The sequence below is a fragment of the Polypterus senegalus genome, chromosome 1 (genome assembly GCF_016835505.1).
Source record: "Polypterus senegalus isolate Bchr_013 chromosome 1, ASM1683550v1, whole genome shotgun sequence".
Lineage (NCBI taxonomy): Eukaryota > Metazoa > Chordata > Cladistia > Polypteriformes > Polypteridae > Polypterus > Polypterus senegalus.
The window spans coordinates 126157178-126176022 of NC_053154.1; the positions used below are offsets into that span (position 1 = coordinate 126157178).

The 18845-nt window shown below is 35.3% G+C and overlaps 1 protein-coding gene across 1 annotated transcript; it reads left to right on the forward strand.

Annotated features, from left to right (window-relative positions):
• Positions 1-5075: 5075 nt before the first annotated feature.
• Positions 5076-12235, forward strand: LOC120533102 (extracellular calcium-sensing receptor-like). The gene is made up of 7 exons (XM_039759844.1): positions 5076-5169; positions 6191-6392; positions 6804-7092; positions 8333-9136; positions 9234-9461; positions 10374-10497; positions 11334-12235. The coding sequence occupies exons 1-7, from the start codon at positions 5076-5078 to the stop codon at positions 12233-12235; spliced, it is 2643 nt and encodes an 880-aa protein (XP_039615778.1).
• Positions 12236-18845: the final 6610 nt, after the last annotated feature.

The following is an 18845-nucleotide window of genomic DNA, read 5'->3' on the forward strand; positions in this document are numbered from 1 at the left end:
ACTGTCTTACATATGGTGTTCAGATGGAGTTTCAGTAATTTATCCTTACTAATGTTTGGAAAACAAAAAGTATCAAATTCTCTAGCAGACATTCTGAAATATTTTGTGAAGTAGGTTTTTTCTTGCCATGAACGAATCAATGAAGTTTACCAAGTATTTTTCATTTTTTTATTTCAATAAGAAAAATATCGTAAATTCCTTAGCATTGTCAATGTTACGAGTCAACTGATTTTTTCATGATGCCACAATTTTCTGTAAACCATTAGAATATACTAAATTTGTTTGTAGAGTATGTTGCTACTAAAATCAAAGTCCGTAGTAGCTTTTAAAGTGTTCTTTATATACATTGTTTTTATCTTGAATTCCAATGTTTGCCTCATTCTTCTCTGTTCTGTTGAACAACAATAACAGACCATAAGTCTTGTCAAAATATCATATAAATTAAGATATGATCAGCTTACTTTCCACCTGTTAGACATATCTTTTGAACATTTTTCTGAGTAACTGCATATAATGTGTCAGGATAAATTGTACAGAAAAGTTATTATTATTATTAATAATATAGTGTAGTGTTTTCCCTTTGTTTTTCATAGTGTTTTCTCTTGCATTATATATTTTGCATTACAACTTTTTGCCACACTACCACACACCTGCATGCTGCCCCTTGAGCTTAACTGCACTGTTTTTTATAAAAATTTGCACTTCGTCTCATGATGTGTGTATTCCATATACAGGAATTATGAAGTAATTACAAAAAAGGTTCCTACAAGGTTCCAACTAAGACTCAGATCAGTTTATTCCATCTTTAAAACTGTAGGTTTCATATGAGGTATTATTGTTCTAATTGTTTTGGTAATTATTCATTTATAATAATGTAAACTACGAGGAATATCTTCATGGTGAATGTGGGTGCCAGCGAATAAAGATGTGCATTAGAGGTGTACACCAGGACTGGAATCCCATGAAACTCAACATAAATGTTGTGATAAATATGATAAATTGCCTATAATGTTTAATAATATTCGACTCAAAATGATATTGCTTAAATATTAAAAGTCATTGTGATACATCTGTAATGCATTTGTGTTCATTAATAACAAGTAAGCCAAAGTGAAACTTGGCAACTGAAGCAAACTGAACACCTTAAATAAATGGAAACGTGTTTAAATCATCAACACGTATCTTCGCTAGGAATCTTATTTTTGCAATGGCTAATCCTCCATTAACAGATTTTAAGTTGCTGTGCAGCAGACAGGAGAAGTCAGAGTATCTGTGTGAACATGATTAAAAAACAATGCAGTGCACAGCTCTAACACACACAGACACACACACATATAAACATATATACAAATACATATATACATATCTACATATACACATATCTACACATATACATATCTATATATATATACATATACATACATACATACACACACATATATACATATATACATTGTCACAAAACGAGACAAAGACAGAAAAAGGTTTGGGGCAGCCACCCATGTAATTCGGTATCCCGGCTGCAACTTCGTTTTTCTTTTAAATACCAGCACTGAAGTGCTTACAACAGAGTCCAAAACAAGACTGACACAGAAGGGAAAAGGGAAGGCTTTTAAAGGGGGAGACAGGAAGTGAGGTCATAAGGGTCGGGCATGTGTTCATCGTTCATTGGTTTAGTCCCGGATGTGACATCAGGGGGGCCGGAGCTGGCAAGGTCTGTCTCCATTGGCTCGGTCCCAGAAGTGACGTCCAGAGAGACAGGTGGAACCTCCCGGGTTAGGTCTACAGGGAAGTGAGAAAGAGAGTTAGTGCGCTCTGCCACATCCCGGCATGGCTCAGAACTGCCTTCACTCGAGCCCTTTAGCTGCCTCCCATGCGCGCGTGTGTGACAACATACATACAGATAAATATACATATATATACACACATACACATACATATATATATATATACACATACATACATACACACACACACATATATATATACACACACAGACACATATATACATATATATACAGATCTACATATATATACATATCTACATATATACACACATATATATACATATCCACATATATATACACACATATATATACATATCTACATATACATAAAAATATATACACATACATACATATATATCTACATAAATATACAGTATATATATACTGTATATAGCAAAATCCCGCGCTTCGCAGAGACGAAGTACTGCTTTTAAATTTTTATTAAGAAGAAAAGAAAACCTTTTTAAACTGAGGGAAAATATACCAATAACTATCTGTTAAGGATCTCTTTGTATACCACATTGTCAGTTCAGTACTCCGGTTGTAATATGACCACGCTGTGCACTGAGCTTACTCTAGAGAATGCAACGTATAGTTGTCCAGGAGAAAAGCAATGTTGCCTCAAATCAATGGCAACCTTTTGTAGTGTCTGTCCCTGAGACTTATTAATTGTCATCGCGAAGCAGAGCCTTACTGGAAATTGGAGGCATTTGAATTGAAATGGGAGATCAGAGGGTATAACAGTGATGCGAGGAATACATTCAGAGTGTGGCGCTCTGCTGTTTTTTTGTGTAGCTGCCTTCACACAGCTTCTCCACTGCTTTATAAACGAACGCCATATAAGGCCATCGTTTCTCCTTGCTTTGCGGTTCTGTACTGTTTTATTGTTCATTTATTACGATTGTTATAGTTCTCTTTATATAGCACGTTGTCAGTTCAGCACTCCGGTTTTAATATGACGAACCTGCGCAAGCTCACTCTTGGGAATGCAACATATAGTTATCCAGGAGAAAAGCAATCTTGCCTGAAATCAATGGCAACCTTTTGTAGGGTCTGTCCCTGAGACTTATTACTTGTCATCGCGAAGCAGAGCCTTACTGGAAATTGGAGGCATTTGAATTGAAATGGGAGATCAGAGGGTATAACGGGGATGCGAGGAATACATTGAGTGTGGAGAAACCCTTAGAGACAGCGTGTGTATTAACTTGTGGATTTTTCTGTGAGTATTTGGTGGCAGCGTGATGAAGTTGCTTCCGCAAGACTGCGTTAGCTGTGGAGCTCAGCTCGAAGCTTATTCTTTTCCTACCTTGTCAATTGTGTAATGCGTTTTTTGAACAGGTTTGATGCATGGAAGTGATCACTCGTACTGCGTTCAGTCAGTTCACGTGAGCTGCTCTTTTGTGTGATGTTGTGATGTCCACGGCTTTATTTAATGTTAGCTAAGACCCAGCACTTAAAAGTTTCTCGCTGCAGCAATTTTAACTCCGTTACAAAGTGATCCAAAGTCTTGTTTATACCTCGTGTCTTCTCATTAAACTTGTATCTCGTGAATAAAGTATTCGACGAAGGCATGACAAACGGCAGCAGGAGCGTGTCCATAAACTTAATTGAAACTTACGGTTTACACCGTGCTTTGTTTCCGCAGTAGCTGCACTTTCTACGTACTGCGTTCACAGTCAGTTCACGTGATTACGTGGGAGGCGTGATGATGTGAGACCCAACTCCGCCCCCCACGGCCATTGAGCTGAAGTCCATTATAGTATAATGAGAAAAATAGGTTCCAGTTATGACCATTATGCGTAGAATTTCGAAATGAAACCTGCCCAACTTTTGTAAGTAAGCTGTAAGAAATGAGCCTGCCAAATTTCAGCCTTCTACCTACACGGGAAGTTGGAGAATTAGTGATGAGTGAGTGAGTGAGTGAGTGAGTGAGTCAGTGAGTGAGTGAGTGAGTGAGTGAGTCAGTCAGTCAGTCAGTCAGTCAGTCAGTCAGTTAGTCAGTCAGTCAGTCAGTCAGTCAGTCAGTCAGTCTGTGAGGGCTTTGCCTTTTATTAGTATAGATATATGCCTTGGTGCTACACTAGCAATTTCTCACTCCATAATTACATTTGTGCTTAAATAAGTTTAAGAGAGAGGTTGGGATCATGCACTGATACAATGTGTTGCTGCACCTACCACATCACGAACCACCTCAGGATCCCAAATTAGAATGTGAGTGCAGCCGCGCAATGGGTGACACCTCAGTACCACACTAATGGAACAGTGTGAGGTTTTTTTTCTTTTTTTACAGTGGCTGGAGTGTCATTTCTGTCACCATACCACCAAGTTATATCCTAAAAGTTGGAGGACCAGGATGAAGTTTAATGTTATACCCATGACAGAGCAATTTCAGGTTAAGAGCTTTGCTGAAAGACCCAGCGGAGTGAAATCACTTCTGGCATTTACAGGATTCGTACTGGCACCCTCTGATTGCTGGTGCAGATCCATAGCATTAGAGCCACCACTATGACTGCCTGTGATTTCATGTGGTATATTTAAACCAAACTACATGTGTAGTTGGCAAATCATTGTGTGTTTTTATTAACATGTTAGCTACTAAAACTAACTGATGTCAGGCTGGAGTTCTAGTTCTGCTTATTATCTGTCACTGAAGTACTGGGCTCATAGTTGTCAACTGCATGACTCTTATTGCGGCTCACAGCCTTGTGTAAATGTAAAAGGGTATTTGGCACTGCATTTTTTTTCTCCATGCATTTGTCAGCATACCTCTTTACTGCATGTTTAAATCTTACTACCATGAATTGTTTCACTTTTAGACTCAAAACAAAAATCATTTGCGTGTTGGTTTTTAAGAAAGATATTTGGTACATTGCATTGTTTAAAAGTCAATGATAGGGAATAGTAGAGATAAGAGATAGGAATATCATTTGTGATGAATAAATGATAAAAAAATAAACTACTGGGGTGCACATGGTGGTGCAATAGTTTATTGCAGCCACTTCATTAATCTCGTTTCTCGAGCTTCAATCCTGTCCTTGGTCAATCGTGTAGAGTGTGCACATTCCCCTCATTTGTGTGTAAGTCTACCTTTGAGTACTCCAGGAATTTACAAATTGTCCCTTATGTTAGTGGGGATGCGGGTGTGCATGTGAATGACATCTGTAATGGACTGCTGCCTTCCACTCACTGCTGCCAGGATAGCCATTGAAATTAGAAAATATTAGAGGGAGTCTTATTCCTTGAAATGTTAAGAAAATCCAAACTACTGCTAAGTGTATAAGCACAGAAATGACCACGCTGTATGAGTATGAAATTCTAAGAATCATAAACAGGACACAGCCAAGTATTGACACAATAAAGAGGAGACAGCTTAACACCATGGGTAAGACATTACATCCTAAAATAAAACCTTGGAGTGAAGCCCAGTGAGGTATCTACTATCTTTGAAACATCACTGTAACGCCTATAAAAACTTCAACAATTAGAAAGCAACGTGGAGACGCAGTGATTAAGGTTTATATAGATAATATTTTCCATTAATTTTGGATGTAAGATTTTACTGCTTGTTGTACATAAAACATTGAAATAGTAATTGAAAGACCAACATATATCTGAACTGTTTTGCTGACTAGCACAAGCAACCTACATCTTCTACGTATAATTTAACTCTGACTATTAAATGGCTGCAGTAAAAAAATGCTTCTAAGAGATGAAACAGTTACCATTTAAATACGTCTTCAGTAAACTCTTGTTGTTAGCAAAATAACAACTTATAGCATGTTAGGAGAACATAATTCTGTTAAACTGTAGCTTATGATGTATATCCATAAGCTCTTAAATGTATTATGTTGTGTAAGAAAACTTGAAACTTCTTTATATAAAGTTGGTTAAGATATTTTGAATATTTTAAAATATATGACAATTTTTAATATAAATAATTTATATATAAAACTAAAACGCAATAGTCCTGTATTAATGTTTTTTTAAATTTTTCAATATATAAGTTTTTAATATAAATAATGTACATCAAAAGAAATTTTTAAAACTTTAATATTCAATTGATATTATTCATTTGAATAAATTCTTTTATCTCTTGTTGATGTTTGAAAGACTAAAATGACTCAAATGGTGAAGATGAAGAAGAAAAATTATAGTATTTCTGAAAGATATTTTTCACATAATCATAAATAAGGAACCATTAACAAAATGAAAGTATTAAAAAATCAACAAAGTAATTAAAGTAAAATGTTTTCAGCAGAGTGTCTATAAAAAATTCTTTTAATTTCCCATGATACCTTAAGCCTAAGAAGAGTTCTTAAAACAAAGCACAGGAGCAACTGAATTAACTATATAAACTTGGTGCTCTTTCTCATTTGCAGAAACAGATCGTTAAAGTCATTTAGAAATGATTATCATTGCAGCTCTGCTACTATTTTTAAGCATAATGGCAGAGGAGAATATATGCCAGATACAAGGGAAACCAGATTTTCCACTGTTTTCAAAAGATGGCGATGTAATAATAGGTGGCATTTTTTCCTTACATACATCCTTTATTCCTATAAAGTCCTCTTTTAATGCAGTTCCAGGGTCTTTGCAATGCAAAAGGTAAATTTAACTTGGAAATGTTTGGATTTATTTCAAATGTATCCAAATATTTTGTCCGTACAACCTTACTTGTGCATTATTTAGAATAAAAAAATATTTTTATTGAAGGAACCCTTTTCTTATAATAGTTGTAAATGCTGTGTTTTGAATTTAACCAGAGGTAGATTTAATTGTAAAGGTTGTTCAATGTCAAAAGTGCCCATGTTTTTATGTACCAAACAAACCATTTGCAAAAGTTAAAAAAAAAATATGTCAAGAAAAGACATTAAATATGTAAAATGAGACTTCTATTCCAGTAATGTTGCTTCTACAAATAATGAATATTGCTTTTCTGAGATGTAATATGGAGGCAATGTTCATCTATGAAGTTATTCAAAAGAGGATACATTAACTTTTTTATTTTCCATACAGTTTAAACTTTAGGGAGTTTCAATTTGCAAAAACAGTCATCTTTGCCATTAATGAAATAAATAATAATACAAAGATCATTCCTAACTTTAAACTGGGCTATAAGATATATGACTCCTGTGGGTCAGTTCTGCAGTCTACAAGAGCAGCAATGGCTTTAGCAAACGGACAGAAAGGGTTTTTCTCTGATGAATCCTGCACCAAGCACTCTGTTCATGCAATAGTAGCACAATCTTCTTCTTCCCAAACTATTGCAGTGGCTTCAGCTATTGGACCCTTTGGAACACCTGTGGTAAGAATGACATTTTTTTCTAGTTAAAACAAATATTATAAATCTATTTTAAAAAAAATGTTTAGCAAGCTGGTTTCTTTAAAGCTGTATCGAATGCAAGCTTGTCTTACTCTGTGTTTGTAATTCTCTCTCTCACACAAACACAGCAGGTCTATTTAGTACTTCCCATGTTTTTAAGAACAGAAAAATGTCCTGGTGTTGATCCCAGAATTTCTTTCAAGATTAACATTATCACGGTAAATCTACCTTAATAGCATCATGGTTTAACTTGCTTTGGTAATCACAATGGAGATCTTTTCAGATTAGGGAAACAAAGATTTTGAAGTTCTACTTATTAATTATGGCATCTATGAGTGATAACACGTAACATGTTGATTCGCTTGTGCGAGTAAGAGTTTCACTATACACTGCACAGTAACAGCCACATACAGTATATTAATTTTAAAAATTAATTTTTTACTACTAAGGTGTTGCCAAGTCATTTGACTTGTTTTTAACAACAGACTTTGTCATGGATCACATTTAAACATGTAAGCTTGTGGTTTAAATTTCACCTACGTAAAACAACAGTGGGGTTTTATTTTTAGTTTCCACTGATTTTGACAGGTAGATGTTGAAAATTAAGTATAGGTATGTGAAAATAACGACATTTACTTACATAGCACATTTTCAATATGAAATAACAGTTAATTGTTTGTTATTTTATGTCCCAGGCAATGGATGCATTTTATAACCTTCTATTTCTCCAATTATTATTGTCTTCCTCTTCAGAAATGTGAATATTTTGTAGTTAAGCAAATAACTAATAATGGCATAGTCAAAAACAAATCAAAATACTTTGCTTTGCATACGTATTTTATGTAATGAACACTATCCCCCTTACAGGTAAAGACCTACAGTGTAATTTTTTTGATTTTTAATTTCAATTGGCAGGTTAAGCAATTTACTCAGGGCCACAGAGAGAGTGAAGACTTTTGGCTAAACGTTCATCATCCATTAGGTTATAATGCTCAGATGCACAGACAGACAGACAGACAGACAGACAGACAGACAGACAGACAGATAGATAGATAGATAGATAGATAGATAGATAGATAGATAGATAGATAGATAGATAGATAATTTCACAAACAGCAATAGTAATATCAATTAAACATGTAAGCTCTAGAAATTAAGTACAATTTTGCTATGAGTTTTCCAGTACCGGATTAATTAACTATTTGCTACACTATATCCACAGATCAGTCACCTTGCGACATGTGCATGTCTCAGCAACAGACATGAGTTTCCTACTTTTTTTCGAACTGTTCCTAGTGATTATTATCAAAGTAAAGCACTTGTTCAGCTTGTTAAATACTTTGGTTGGACTTGGGTTGGAGCAATCAGAAGTGACTCAGATTATGGCAATTTTGGAATGGCAGCATTTGCTCAAGAGGCCCAAATGGAAGGGATTTGCATTGAATACTCAGAAGCATTTTTTAGAACTGATCCTAGAGAGAAAATCCTTAAAATTGTGAACCTAATCAAAAAGTCGACTTCTAAAGTTATTGTTGCTTTTCTGGCTCATGGAGAGGCATTGACTGTGTTGCCAGAACTGCTGCAGGAGAATGTGACAGGACTCCAGTGGATTGGCAGCGAATCATGGATTGCTGATAAATATCTTGGATTTCATGAGGTCCTAGGTGGAGCACTTGGATTTGTAACAGGAAATGCTAAAATCGCTGGTCTCAAAGAGTTTTTGTTAAATGTCCATCTTTCTGATGACCCAGGAAACGGTTTTGTAAAGGAGTTCTGGGAAACAGTATTCAACTGTAGTGTCTCAAGTAAAAGTAAGACTGATCTCAACTCCTGCAAGGGCTCTGAGAGTTTAATTAATATTGATAATCAGTATACTGATGTATCAGAGCTGAGAATTTCCAATAATGTTTACAAAGCAGTTTATGCCATAGCTTGGTCTCTGCATAATCTAGTCTCTTGTGAAAATAATGGAAGACTGCAAGCCAATGTGACTTGCTCAACGAAGATGCAAATTGAGCCACAGCAGGTAAGAAACTGAAACAAGTTTATCACTCATGTTATGAAGAATGTGTTTTCCTTACATAATGAGGAATTAAAAGTAAAATATGTGTTCCATTTCCCAGTTACTTCATGAATTAAAAAATGTAAATTTTACATCATCAAATGGAGAGAGGGTCTACTTTGATGAGAATGGAGACCCTGCTGCAAGGTACGAGTTAGTTAATTGGCAGCTGAATAAACAGGGATTAATTGAGCTTGTTACAGTCGGACTATATGATGCCTCCTTATCAGCAAGACAGCAGTTGACCCTGGGTGACACCAACATCATCTGGTCAAGTGGAAGTAACAAAGTAAGACCTCTATGCATTTGAAACTTCTCTCTATACATATGATGCCACTGTGATACAGTCGTTAGCACTGCCGCTTCACATTTTCATTGACCTGGATTTAACTTCTCGTCTAGTTATTATCTGTATGGAGACTGCATATTCTTTCTGTGTCTAAAAAGATTTTCTCCAAATAGTCCAGTTTAATCCTAGACAGATGTATTTTAGGTTAATTGTAAAATCCAGCTAAGTCAATTATAAGTGGGTGCTGTTGTGTGGCTGAACATGAGTCCCATTAAAGCTACTTTGTGTTGTACACCAGATATCCACAGACAATCCTCATAACAAAAGGAAGTTCAAGAACAATACTGTTTAAAAAAATACATTAAAAATTGTTTTACAGTACAGTCAAATTTTAGACTGCTTTGATGTTACTCCAAATAACTGATATGTTCATATATAAAACAGTATTCAATTGCATTTCAACATTTTCTTTGACAAATAACAGATTTTGTGTGTCACTTTAAAAAAAAGTCTCTTTCTTTAAAAGGAGATCCTACCAATTTTATACCTGTAAATTAAATTTTATTTGGGAATCAAGTAGTATTACAGAAAAATGATTCAAAAATATACACAAAAAGTATACACTTTAAAAAAATTGTAAAAACACAGCCAACCAAAAACCTTGAAAGTGACAATCATTTACCATATTAAAAAAAGTAATTTCTATTATGTCATTCATTTGAAATGATACTCTTTGTTTTCTCAATTAAATGTCTATTAAAAACATGTTTTTCATATATTAACATGTTTTAAATATTTCAAATTGCTGCCTTACTTTTTACAATATTTTTATGAATTTTTTACACTGTATATACCATAAAGCTACAGTATATAAAGTAAAATATTTTAGCAGAGGATTTGTTTTTTTAAAAGGTTCCTAAATCAGTTTGCAGTGAAGAGTGTCCACCAGGAACTCGGAAAGCTGCTCAGAAAAGACGGCCTGTCTGCTGCTTTGACTGTATATTATGTGCTGAAGGAGAAATCAGCAATGAAACAAGTAAGGTCCATACTGTCTGGAGAGAGCTGTGTTTTTTCCTATTGCCTTACAGATATGGCAGAATGGCTTAAAATCCTTGTCTTGTCTGTGTGGAGTTTGTATGTTCTCCCCAGTCAACTATGCTTTTTCTCTGAGTGCTTTGGTTATCCTGTCAAGTTTAAAATGTGTACATGTTACAAAAGGTCAACTGAAAAATGTAAATGTAAAAGGTGTCCTTTTTTGAGAGTTTAATATTTACCTGGAGAACAACAGAAACACTTGGAGGTGCATTTTTTGGAAGAATATTGTAACATTAGAGACCAGCATATTTTGTATCAAATTAATGAATTGATATCAGATTTATTAGCAAGTCATGGATTAGAGATAACAACAACAACAGTTTATTTCTTGTACAGCCCAAAATTACTCAAGAAATGCCTCAATGAACTTTAACAGGCCATGTTTTTGACAGCCCAGTAACGTTGACTCTATAAGAAGACAAGAAAAAAAGAAAGGTTTTCTGTAAGAAAGGAATCAATAATCAGCCAAATGCTAAAGATGAGGCTCATTTTTTTTATTCTTCCTGTACAATCATGGTTGCAAAACATTATCATTTCAAGTCCATTACTTAAGTCAGTTATCAAATTTGAATACTCGTAAATGCCATAAAGTAGCATCTAAGTGATGAGGCTGTATAGTCTATTCTTAGTTCTCTAAAAGTGCAATCGCAATCTGTTATATCCTGACTGTATTTAAAATAATAACAATGCCTTTGTGCAGTAATAATTTTATTTATAGATTTATTTGTAAAACAACATTAAAAACAATAATCAAATATGTATTTATTATGCTTTTAGATTCTGCAGATTGCTTAAAATGTCCTCCCGAATATTGGCCCAATGAGGGAAGAGATCAGTGCATCTTGAAAAAAACAGAATTCCTCTCTCTGGAGGAGACAATGGGATTGTTGCTTGCGACTTTTGCATTGGTGGGTACTGCCATAACCATATCTGTGGCAGCAATCTTTTTTTATTTCAGAGATACACCCGTGGTGAAAGCAAATAATTCAGAACTAAGTTTTCTGCTTCTCTTTTCCTTGACTCTATGCTTTCTTTGCTCTCTTACTTTCATTGGCCAACCCTCGGATTGGTCCTGTATGTTGCGCCACACAACATTTGGAATAACATTTGTCATGTGCATTTCTTGTGTCCTGGGAAAAACAATTGTGGTGATAATGGCCTTCACTGCCACACTGCCGGGCAGCAATGTTATGAAATGGTTTGGGCCTGTACAACAACGGCTCACTGTTTCTGTTTCCACATTAATACAAGTGTGCATTTGTGCAGTTTGGTTGATGATTTCACCTCCTTTTTCCTCAAAGAACTCAATCTACTACAAAGACAAAATCATTCTTGAGTGCAATCCAGGATCTGTAGCAGCTTTTTATATTGTTTTGGGATACATTGGAATTCTTTCTATTCTTTGCTTTTTTCTAGCATTTTTGGCTCGTAAACTGCCAGATAATTTCAATGAAGCAAAATTTATCACTTTTAGTATGCTAATATTCTGTGCTGTATGGATCACTTTTATTCCAGTATATATCAGTTCTCCAGGAAGATTTACTGTAACTATAGAAATATTTGCAATTTTGTGTTCAAGCTATGGGTTACTTTTCTGCATTTTTGTTCCCAAATGTTACATTATATTGTTGAAACCAGAGAAAAATACAAGAAAACTGTTAATGGGTAAACGGCATTGATGGATCACTGTATCTCTCTCAGTTTTATTATCATTATAGTCATTAAAAACTAGATAGATAGATAGATAGATAGATAGATAGATAGATAGATAGATAGATAGATAGATAGACTTTACTTTTCAAGGGGAAATGAAAGGTTTAGAAAAGCTGAAGACTTCTAGCTTGAATAAGAGAGATGCTGCTGCTGTCAGTCCCAGGCTTGCAGTTGGGAGTAAGATGTGGTCAGATCTGCTCAGTTGCACTGTAGGTTTACATTTAAAGGCATTGACATTTAAATGCAGCTTGTCAATGTCTGGCTTGTTGTAATTGAAGTTTGTTTGCTCCGACATCTCTGTGATTAGGTAAAAAGCATTTCAGAATGCTTCATTCATTAGAATTTTAGCATAGAGTGAATCACTTCTGTTCCTGAGTTAACATTAATCTGAATGTAACTTATATCTCTAGGCAGCAGTCAGTATTTCAATGACTAGATAACACATGTTAGTTTTACAAAAATTGTAATGTGCTTTTTTGCCATTACTTATTCACTCATTTCTAGTCCCCCTTCTGCCTTTTCCACTCTGATCGTATCAGGTAAACACTGTCCAGCATTAAAATAGCATATGAAATATGAAGTTTAAGAGGGTTCTCTACCATAAATAACTGCCACAGTACCTGAACTCGCCATGACTCAACATGACATCTAAAAGTTTATCCAACTTATTTAAAATGATTGAACATTCCCCATTATGGAGACAGATCAGTCCTGAATACTTTCCACCTTACTTTTATCCTTGCTCTGTATTCTTTCCATTTTTGGATGATCTACTTGTGCAGTAAGGTGCAACAGGCAGCGGTGACCACAGAGCTACCAGCAGAGTACTGAAACGTTTAATATATATCCCACTTTATGTTGTCATTACATTCTCTGATGTTATAGCCATCACATTCTTCTGATCCTCTTCACTCAGTCTGTAACAATTTTCCAGCTCATTTAAAAAGCATTTGAAGACAGCTCGGGTCTGTGTCTACGATGAAAGCAGCATATCTTTGATTTAAAAATTAATATATTATTAGTAGTAACAAGCCAGAGTCCAAACCTTAATATTAATAATAATTAAATAAATTGGTTAATAATCATACATAATAAGAAAATTATATATAGTACTTAATTTTACATTTTATTGTGGAGTTAATGCTTATCTTTCAACCCTTAATAGTCATTTAAACTATAATCTGTCACAATTAGGTAATTAAATAATGTATTTACAACTGACATATGCATGTAATAATGTATCATTGTTGGTGAATGTCTTTTTATTGATTTCATGATCAGAACATTATTTAACAACAATACTTCATTAAATACTTTCAATACTTGGACTGAAATATTAATGCATTAAAGACTATATTGTAAATATATACTAGTAATAATCTGAAAACTCTGTATTATTGATGTACATAGGATCTGAAGTTAAATGTCAATTTGCCAGTTCATTCCTTATGGATCTGAAAACTAGTTTATCTGTTTTATTCAAGACAACCAAACATTTTTGCTGATAGACCACACAAGGTAATACAGAAAACCTGGTATTATGTATCTGAAGTGAATGTCAATGGAACATTTACTTTGATTTTTCTTGCCCAGAAAGCCTGTTTGGATTGATCAAGTAGCATGCATGAATGGACAAACTTATGTATGAGTCAGAATCTTTAGCTGAGATGAAAGCTGTCAGATTATAAAAGTAAAAATAACAATAACCTCATAAAAATCCATCAATAACCAGTGCAGTTAGCAAAATGTAAGTTTATAGTCTTTAACGAAAACCTCTAGTTATGAATGAACATAACATCAATGGGTATTAAAAAACAAAAGACTGTAAAGTATTAATAGATGGATGCATAGGTATGTGCTTGAAATACAAGACTTTAAGTGGAAAATAAGCTGTGTTTTTGGAGAAAACAACAGTTACTTAATGATGTAAACAATAACATATAGTACAATTGTCAAGTTTTTATAGATCCCTTGACAAAAAGTACTATTTGTACAGCAGAACCTCGGTTCACGACCACAATTTGTTCCAAAACTCGAACCGAAGCAATTTCCCCCAAAGGATTGTATGTAAATACAATTAATCTGTTCCAGACCATACGAACTTTATGTATATATATATATTTTTTTAAGCTTTTAAGCACAAATATAGTTAATTAAACCATAGAATGCACAGCGTAATAGTAAACTAAATGAATAACACTGAGAAAACCTTGAACAACAGATAAAACTAACACTATAATAGCTTGCACTATAGCGCTACCAACCGCTGGCTAAAAGCACTTTTTTAATGAGTTTTAAGCACAGGGAAAAAATGAACATTTGAAAAAATCCGTAATTTAATAAACCACCAAGAAAAATAATATTGCAACAATGCACGCTACGAACCAATCGCTGGAAACAGAATTGAAAACAAAATCAAGCCCAGTGCATTCTTTAACTGCCTTCCTACCTTAATGCGTCCAGCTCTCTCTCACACTGCCTGTGTGTGTGTGTATGTCTGCGCGCTGCCTCTGTGTGTGTGCGCTCTGTCGTGCGCTGCCTGTGTGTGTGCGCACGTGCCTCTCTCGTGCTGCCTGTGTGTATGTGCGCTGCCTGTGTGTGTGTGCTGCCTGTGTGTGTGTGTGTGTGCGTGTGCTCTCTTGCTCTCTCTTGCTCTCTCTTGCTCGCTGCACAGGAAATGCACAGGGAGAGACTAAACATGTACAAACCGAAAGGGAAACTGGCTTGTTCGTATACCGAGTGTGTGGTCGTGAAACAAGGCAAAAGTTTGGCGAACTTTTTGGTCGTAAACCGAGTTATATGTGTACCGAGACGTTCGTGAACCGAGGTTCCACTGTATTTTGTTTTAAAGTTTTAAATGGGATGTTATTTTCATTGGTAATTTCAAAAACGCAAATATAAAAACCTAACAAACAGCAGAGTGCAAACATTTCATTTGCTAAGTTTAATTTTTCAGATCAATTATGTCAATGCATTAATATTTTGTAATAAATCCAGAATCTACAATAGAGATTAGTGAATCATTATGATATGGTGATCAGAATATAAAAAATTTCATAATATTTTGTTAGAATACATTGCCAAAAAGTAAGCCTATTAAATTGAGTTTTTAAAAAGGTGTACATCAGTCAGTTAATAACACATAAAAAAACTACATTTGTATTGTTGGAGTACAATTGTATACTTCAGACCAATCAGGATTAATTCCAGGACTGAAAGCAGTAGTAATGACAAAGTATCTCTTCCATGTCCTTGTAAGGAGACATGAAGGAAATCAACACAGAGCAAGCAACTTGATAAAACATTTCAAATAAATAATAGCAACTAACACTTTATTGAACACAAAGGCAAGGGACAAAAATACTGGCTCTAATGCAACAACTAACAGGATTCTTCCAGTGTCACAGCAGTACAGTCGACACAGATATAAGCATATTAATTAAAGCAATACATAAATAAAATACTCAGTAAAAGAAAGACATAGATATTCTAATTTCATATTTTCCTGATATTTTCGCCCACTGCATAAGGGGTTCGGTATCTGTTGATGATGCTTAAAAAAACAGGAAACAAAAAAACAACAACTATACAACTTGTTAATTGGAACAGACAGAATTAATCAAACAGACAATAGCACTTATAGAAAACATTTTTTATGTTTCGTATACTACTCTAAATAAGCCCTTTATTAGGAACTGTACTTTTTATGAAATCACAATTTCCTAATGATGGAAACTTAGTCAAGGTTTTATTGTTAATTTGGCCCTTGATTTGTCCAATGCCCATAACTGAAGTTCAGTAAGCTTAATGTGCTTAACTAACAAATACATGGAAACATTTTTTAATGACAGAGTAGCCAACCAGAGGTAAGATAGATGTGTCAAAATTTTGAAAGGAAAATATCATGTTTCAATAAAATGTTTTAGTTTATAGTGCTGTATATATCAAAACCATATAATAGCTCATCTCATGAGTAGTGATGAGCGAATCCTGTATAATTTGCTTCATCCTGAGTTCAACGAAACTGTGGACATGTTCCGAAATTCCAGAGAACTCAGAGAAATGCAAGGAAATCAATGGGAATTGAGAAGTGAACTAGTTTTGAATGGATTGTAATAGTACAATTATCTTTTAAATACCCCTGAATGCTAGAGATGCATCTGCCAACTATGCTGGACTGATTATTTTGGTCAAAAATGTGACCTGAGATGTGAAGCAGGAGTGCTAACCACTGTCCCACCATGCCTCCCTGAAATAAAATTATATTCCAAATCCTATATATCTCTCTGCATGTTCCAGGTTCCTAAGTCTTTGATACAATATATCAGCATAATATACTTGCGGGAATGTCCATGTTGCCAGCTGATATTTGCGCATAGCAAGGAACATAACATGCTTAAATTTGCTTTAAAGAAACAACATACAATGAATCTATAGAACAATGAAGTAGGTTTATAATATTCTCATTATGGTCAGCAAATGTACACCTCAAGTGAATGAGTGTATATAGTTGTTATGAGCTGAAGTCCCAAAGAACATAGTCCCAAATCCTTCAAGATGTCACACTGGCCTCTCAAAGTATAATAGGATGATGGAAAAAAAAACTTTGCCAAAGTCTGCCATACAGCAAATTTTCAGGGAAATTTCAACCAACAAGGTCAGCGGCAAAACAATCAAATTTGTTGCCAAAAACATTTTGCTAAATTTCAACCAGTTAATACTACTCATGAGATTTTACAAATCAAGATATAACTGGCAGAAATTTACTGAGTAGTTTGTTGGTGGACATTGACTTAAGTACAAAAAGTGACTCCTTATGATAAAATAAACGTGTTCAGAAATACTTAATGACAAATTTGAGCTTCTCTGAAGTAAGAATTAAGACAGATGTAATTTAAAAAAATACATTTTTATAAATAATTTTTAGAAAAATAAAAATATGTCATTATTTTGTTACATTTTCACATTAAACACAGTGGACTACAATAAAACCCTCTAGCTAGTGCAAGTACCAAAATAACATTTAGATATGATTCTAGCATGTCATTTAAAGCGCATATTACAAAGTTGTCCAAATCATGTTTCTTCCATTTTAAAAATGTTGGGAAATTAAGGCGCTTTCTAAATAAACAGGATTCTGAGAAATTAATTTATGCATTTATTTCTAGTAGGATTGACTACTGAAATGTGGTGTTCACTGGATGTTCAAACTTTATGTAGCCTCCAGTTAATTCAAAATGCTGCTGCAAGAATTATTATAAGAACAAGAAAATACGAACACATAACTCCAGTTCTTAAATCCTTACACTGGCTGCCAGTTAAGTGGCCATTAAATTAAGAATTAAATGGCCAAGGTCCGGCGTACTTGTCTGAATTTATCATGGCTTACAAACCAGAGCGCACATTAAGATCTCAAGATGCTGGTCTTTTTATGATTCCAAGGATTAATAAAATAACAGTGGGAGGTCAAGCTTTTAGTTACAGAGCCCCTAAACTGTGGAATGGTCTGCCTGCTACTAAGAGAGGTGCCCCTTCGGTCTCAGCTTTTAAATCCCGGCTGAAGACTCACTACTTCATTTTAGCATATCCTAACTAGAGCTGCTGATTAACTGTACAGACTCTGAGTGTGCGAGCAAGCGAGCGAGACAGAGAGTGCGAGTGCGCGAGCAAGTGAGCGAGAGAGAGAGCGTGAGTGGGCGAGCGAGAGGGAGCGTGAGCAAGTGAGCAAGAGAGAGCGTGAGTGTGCGAGCAAGCGAGCGAGACAGAGAGTGCGAGTGCACGAGCACGTGAGCGAGAGAGAGAGAGTGCGAGTGGGCAAGCAAGCGAGCGAGCCCAAGCAGAAGAAGTTTCCTCGTGTATGACGGGCACATCTCCTCGTGTTTGACGTGCACCTGATTTTCTAATGCTAATTTTTGGGAAAAAATGTGCACGTGGTGTAAATATGGTATAATTTGTTACTAACCCTTACCTATTCTGTTTCACTTCTCGGTAGTCAAATGTGGCATTTGGTGCCACGGCCCACCTGCCAAGTTGTTTTGCCTGCCTAAGGTAAAGTCATCCCTGATGGAGGATCGCAGGGATCGTGGGAAAGAGGGGTCCTTTCATCGGATTGGCTGGCCCAGCGCTGTTTCAGCTGTGGAATGGCCAAATGGGGGAGGCAGCTTGATGGATGAGGTCTCCAGGACTCTAAACAAATCCAAATCATATTATGTGATATCATCTACTGTTAAATTCTGCTCCATACTTGTAAAATTTTCATTTGTATACTGTATTAAAGATTTGTTCTGTTTTGCGTATTGTATTGTGATGACCCCCTTCTTTTTGACACCCACTGCACGCCCAACCTACCTGGAAAGGGGTCTGTCTTTGAACTGCCTTTCCCGAGTTTCTTCCATTTTTTCCCTACAGGGGTTTTTTTTGGGAGTTTTTTCTTGTTTTCTTAAGAGAGTTAAGGCTGGGCAGTTGTCAAGAGTCAGGGCCTGTTAAAGCCCATTGCGGCATTTCTTGTATGATTTTGGGCTATACAAAAGTAAATTGTATTGTATTGTATATGGACAGCATCTCCATTGTTTTGGA

Excerpts from the sequence above, each read along its gene's own strand:
- LOC120533102 (XM_039759844.1), top strand. The coding sequence starts at position 5,076 with ATGACCACGCTGTATGAGTATGAAATTCTAAGAATCATAAACAGGACA. Across the intron at positions 5,170-6,190 it reads GAGACAGCTTAACACCATGG|AAATGATTATCATTGCAGCT; the intron begins GTAAGACATTAC and ends AAAGTCATTTAG. Across the intron at positions 10,498-11,333 it reads AGAAATCAGCAATGAAACAA|ATTCTGCAGATTGCTTAAAA; the intron begins GTAAGGTCCATA and ends TTATGCTTTTAG.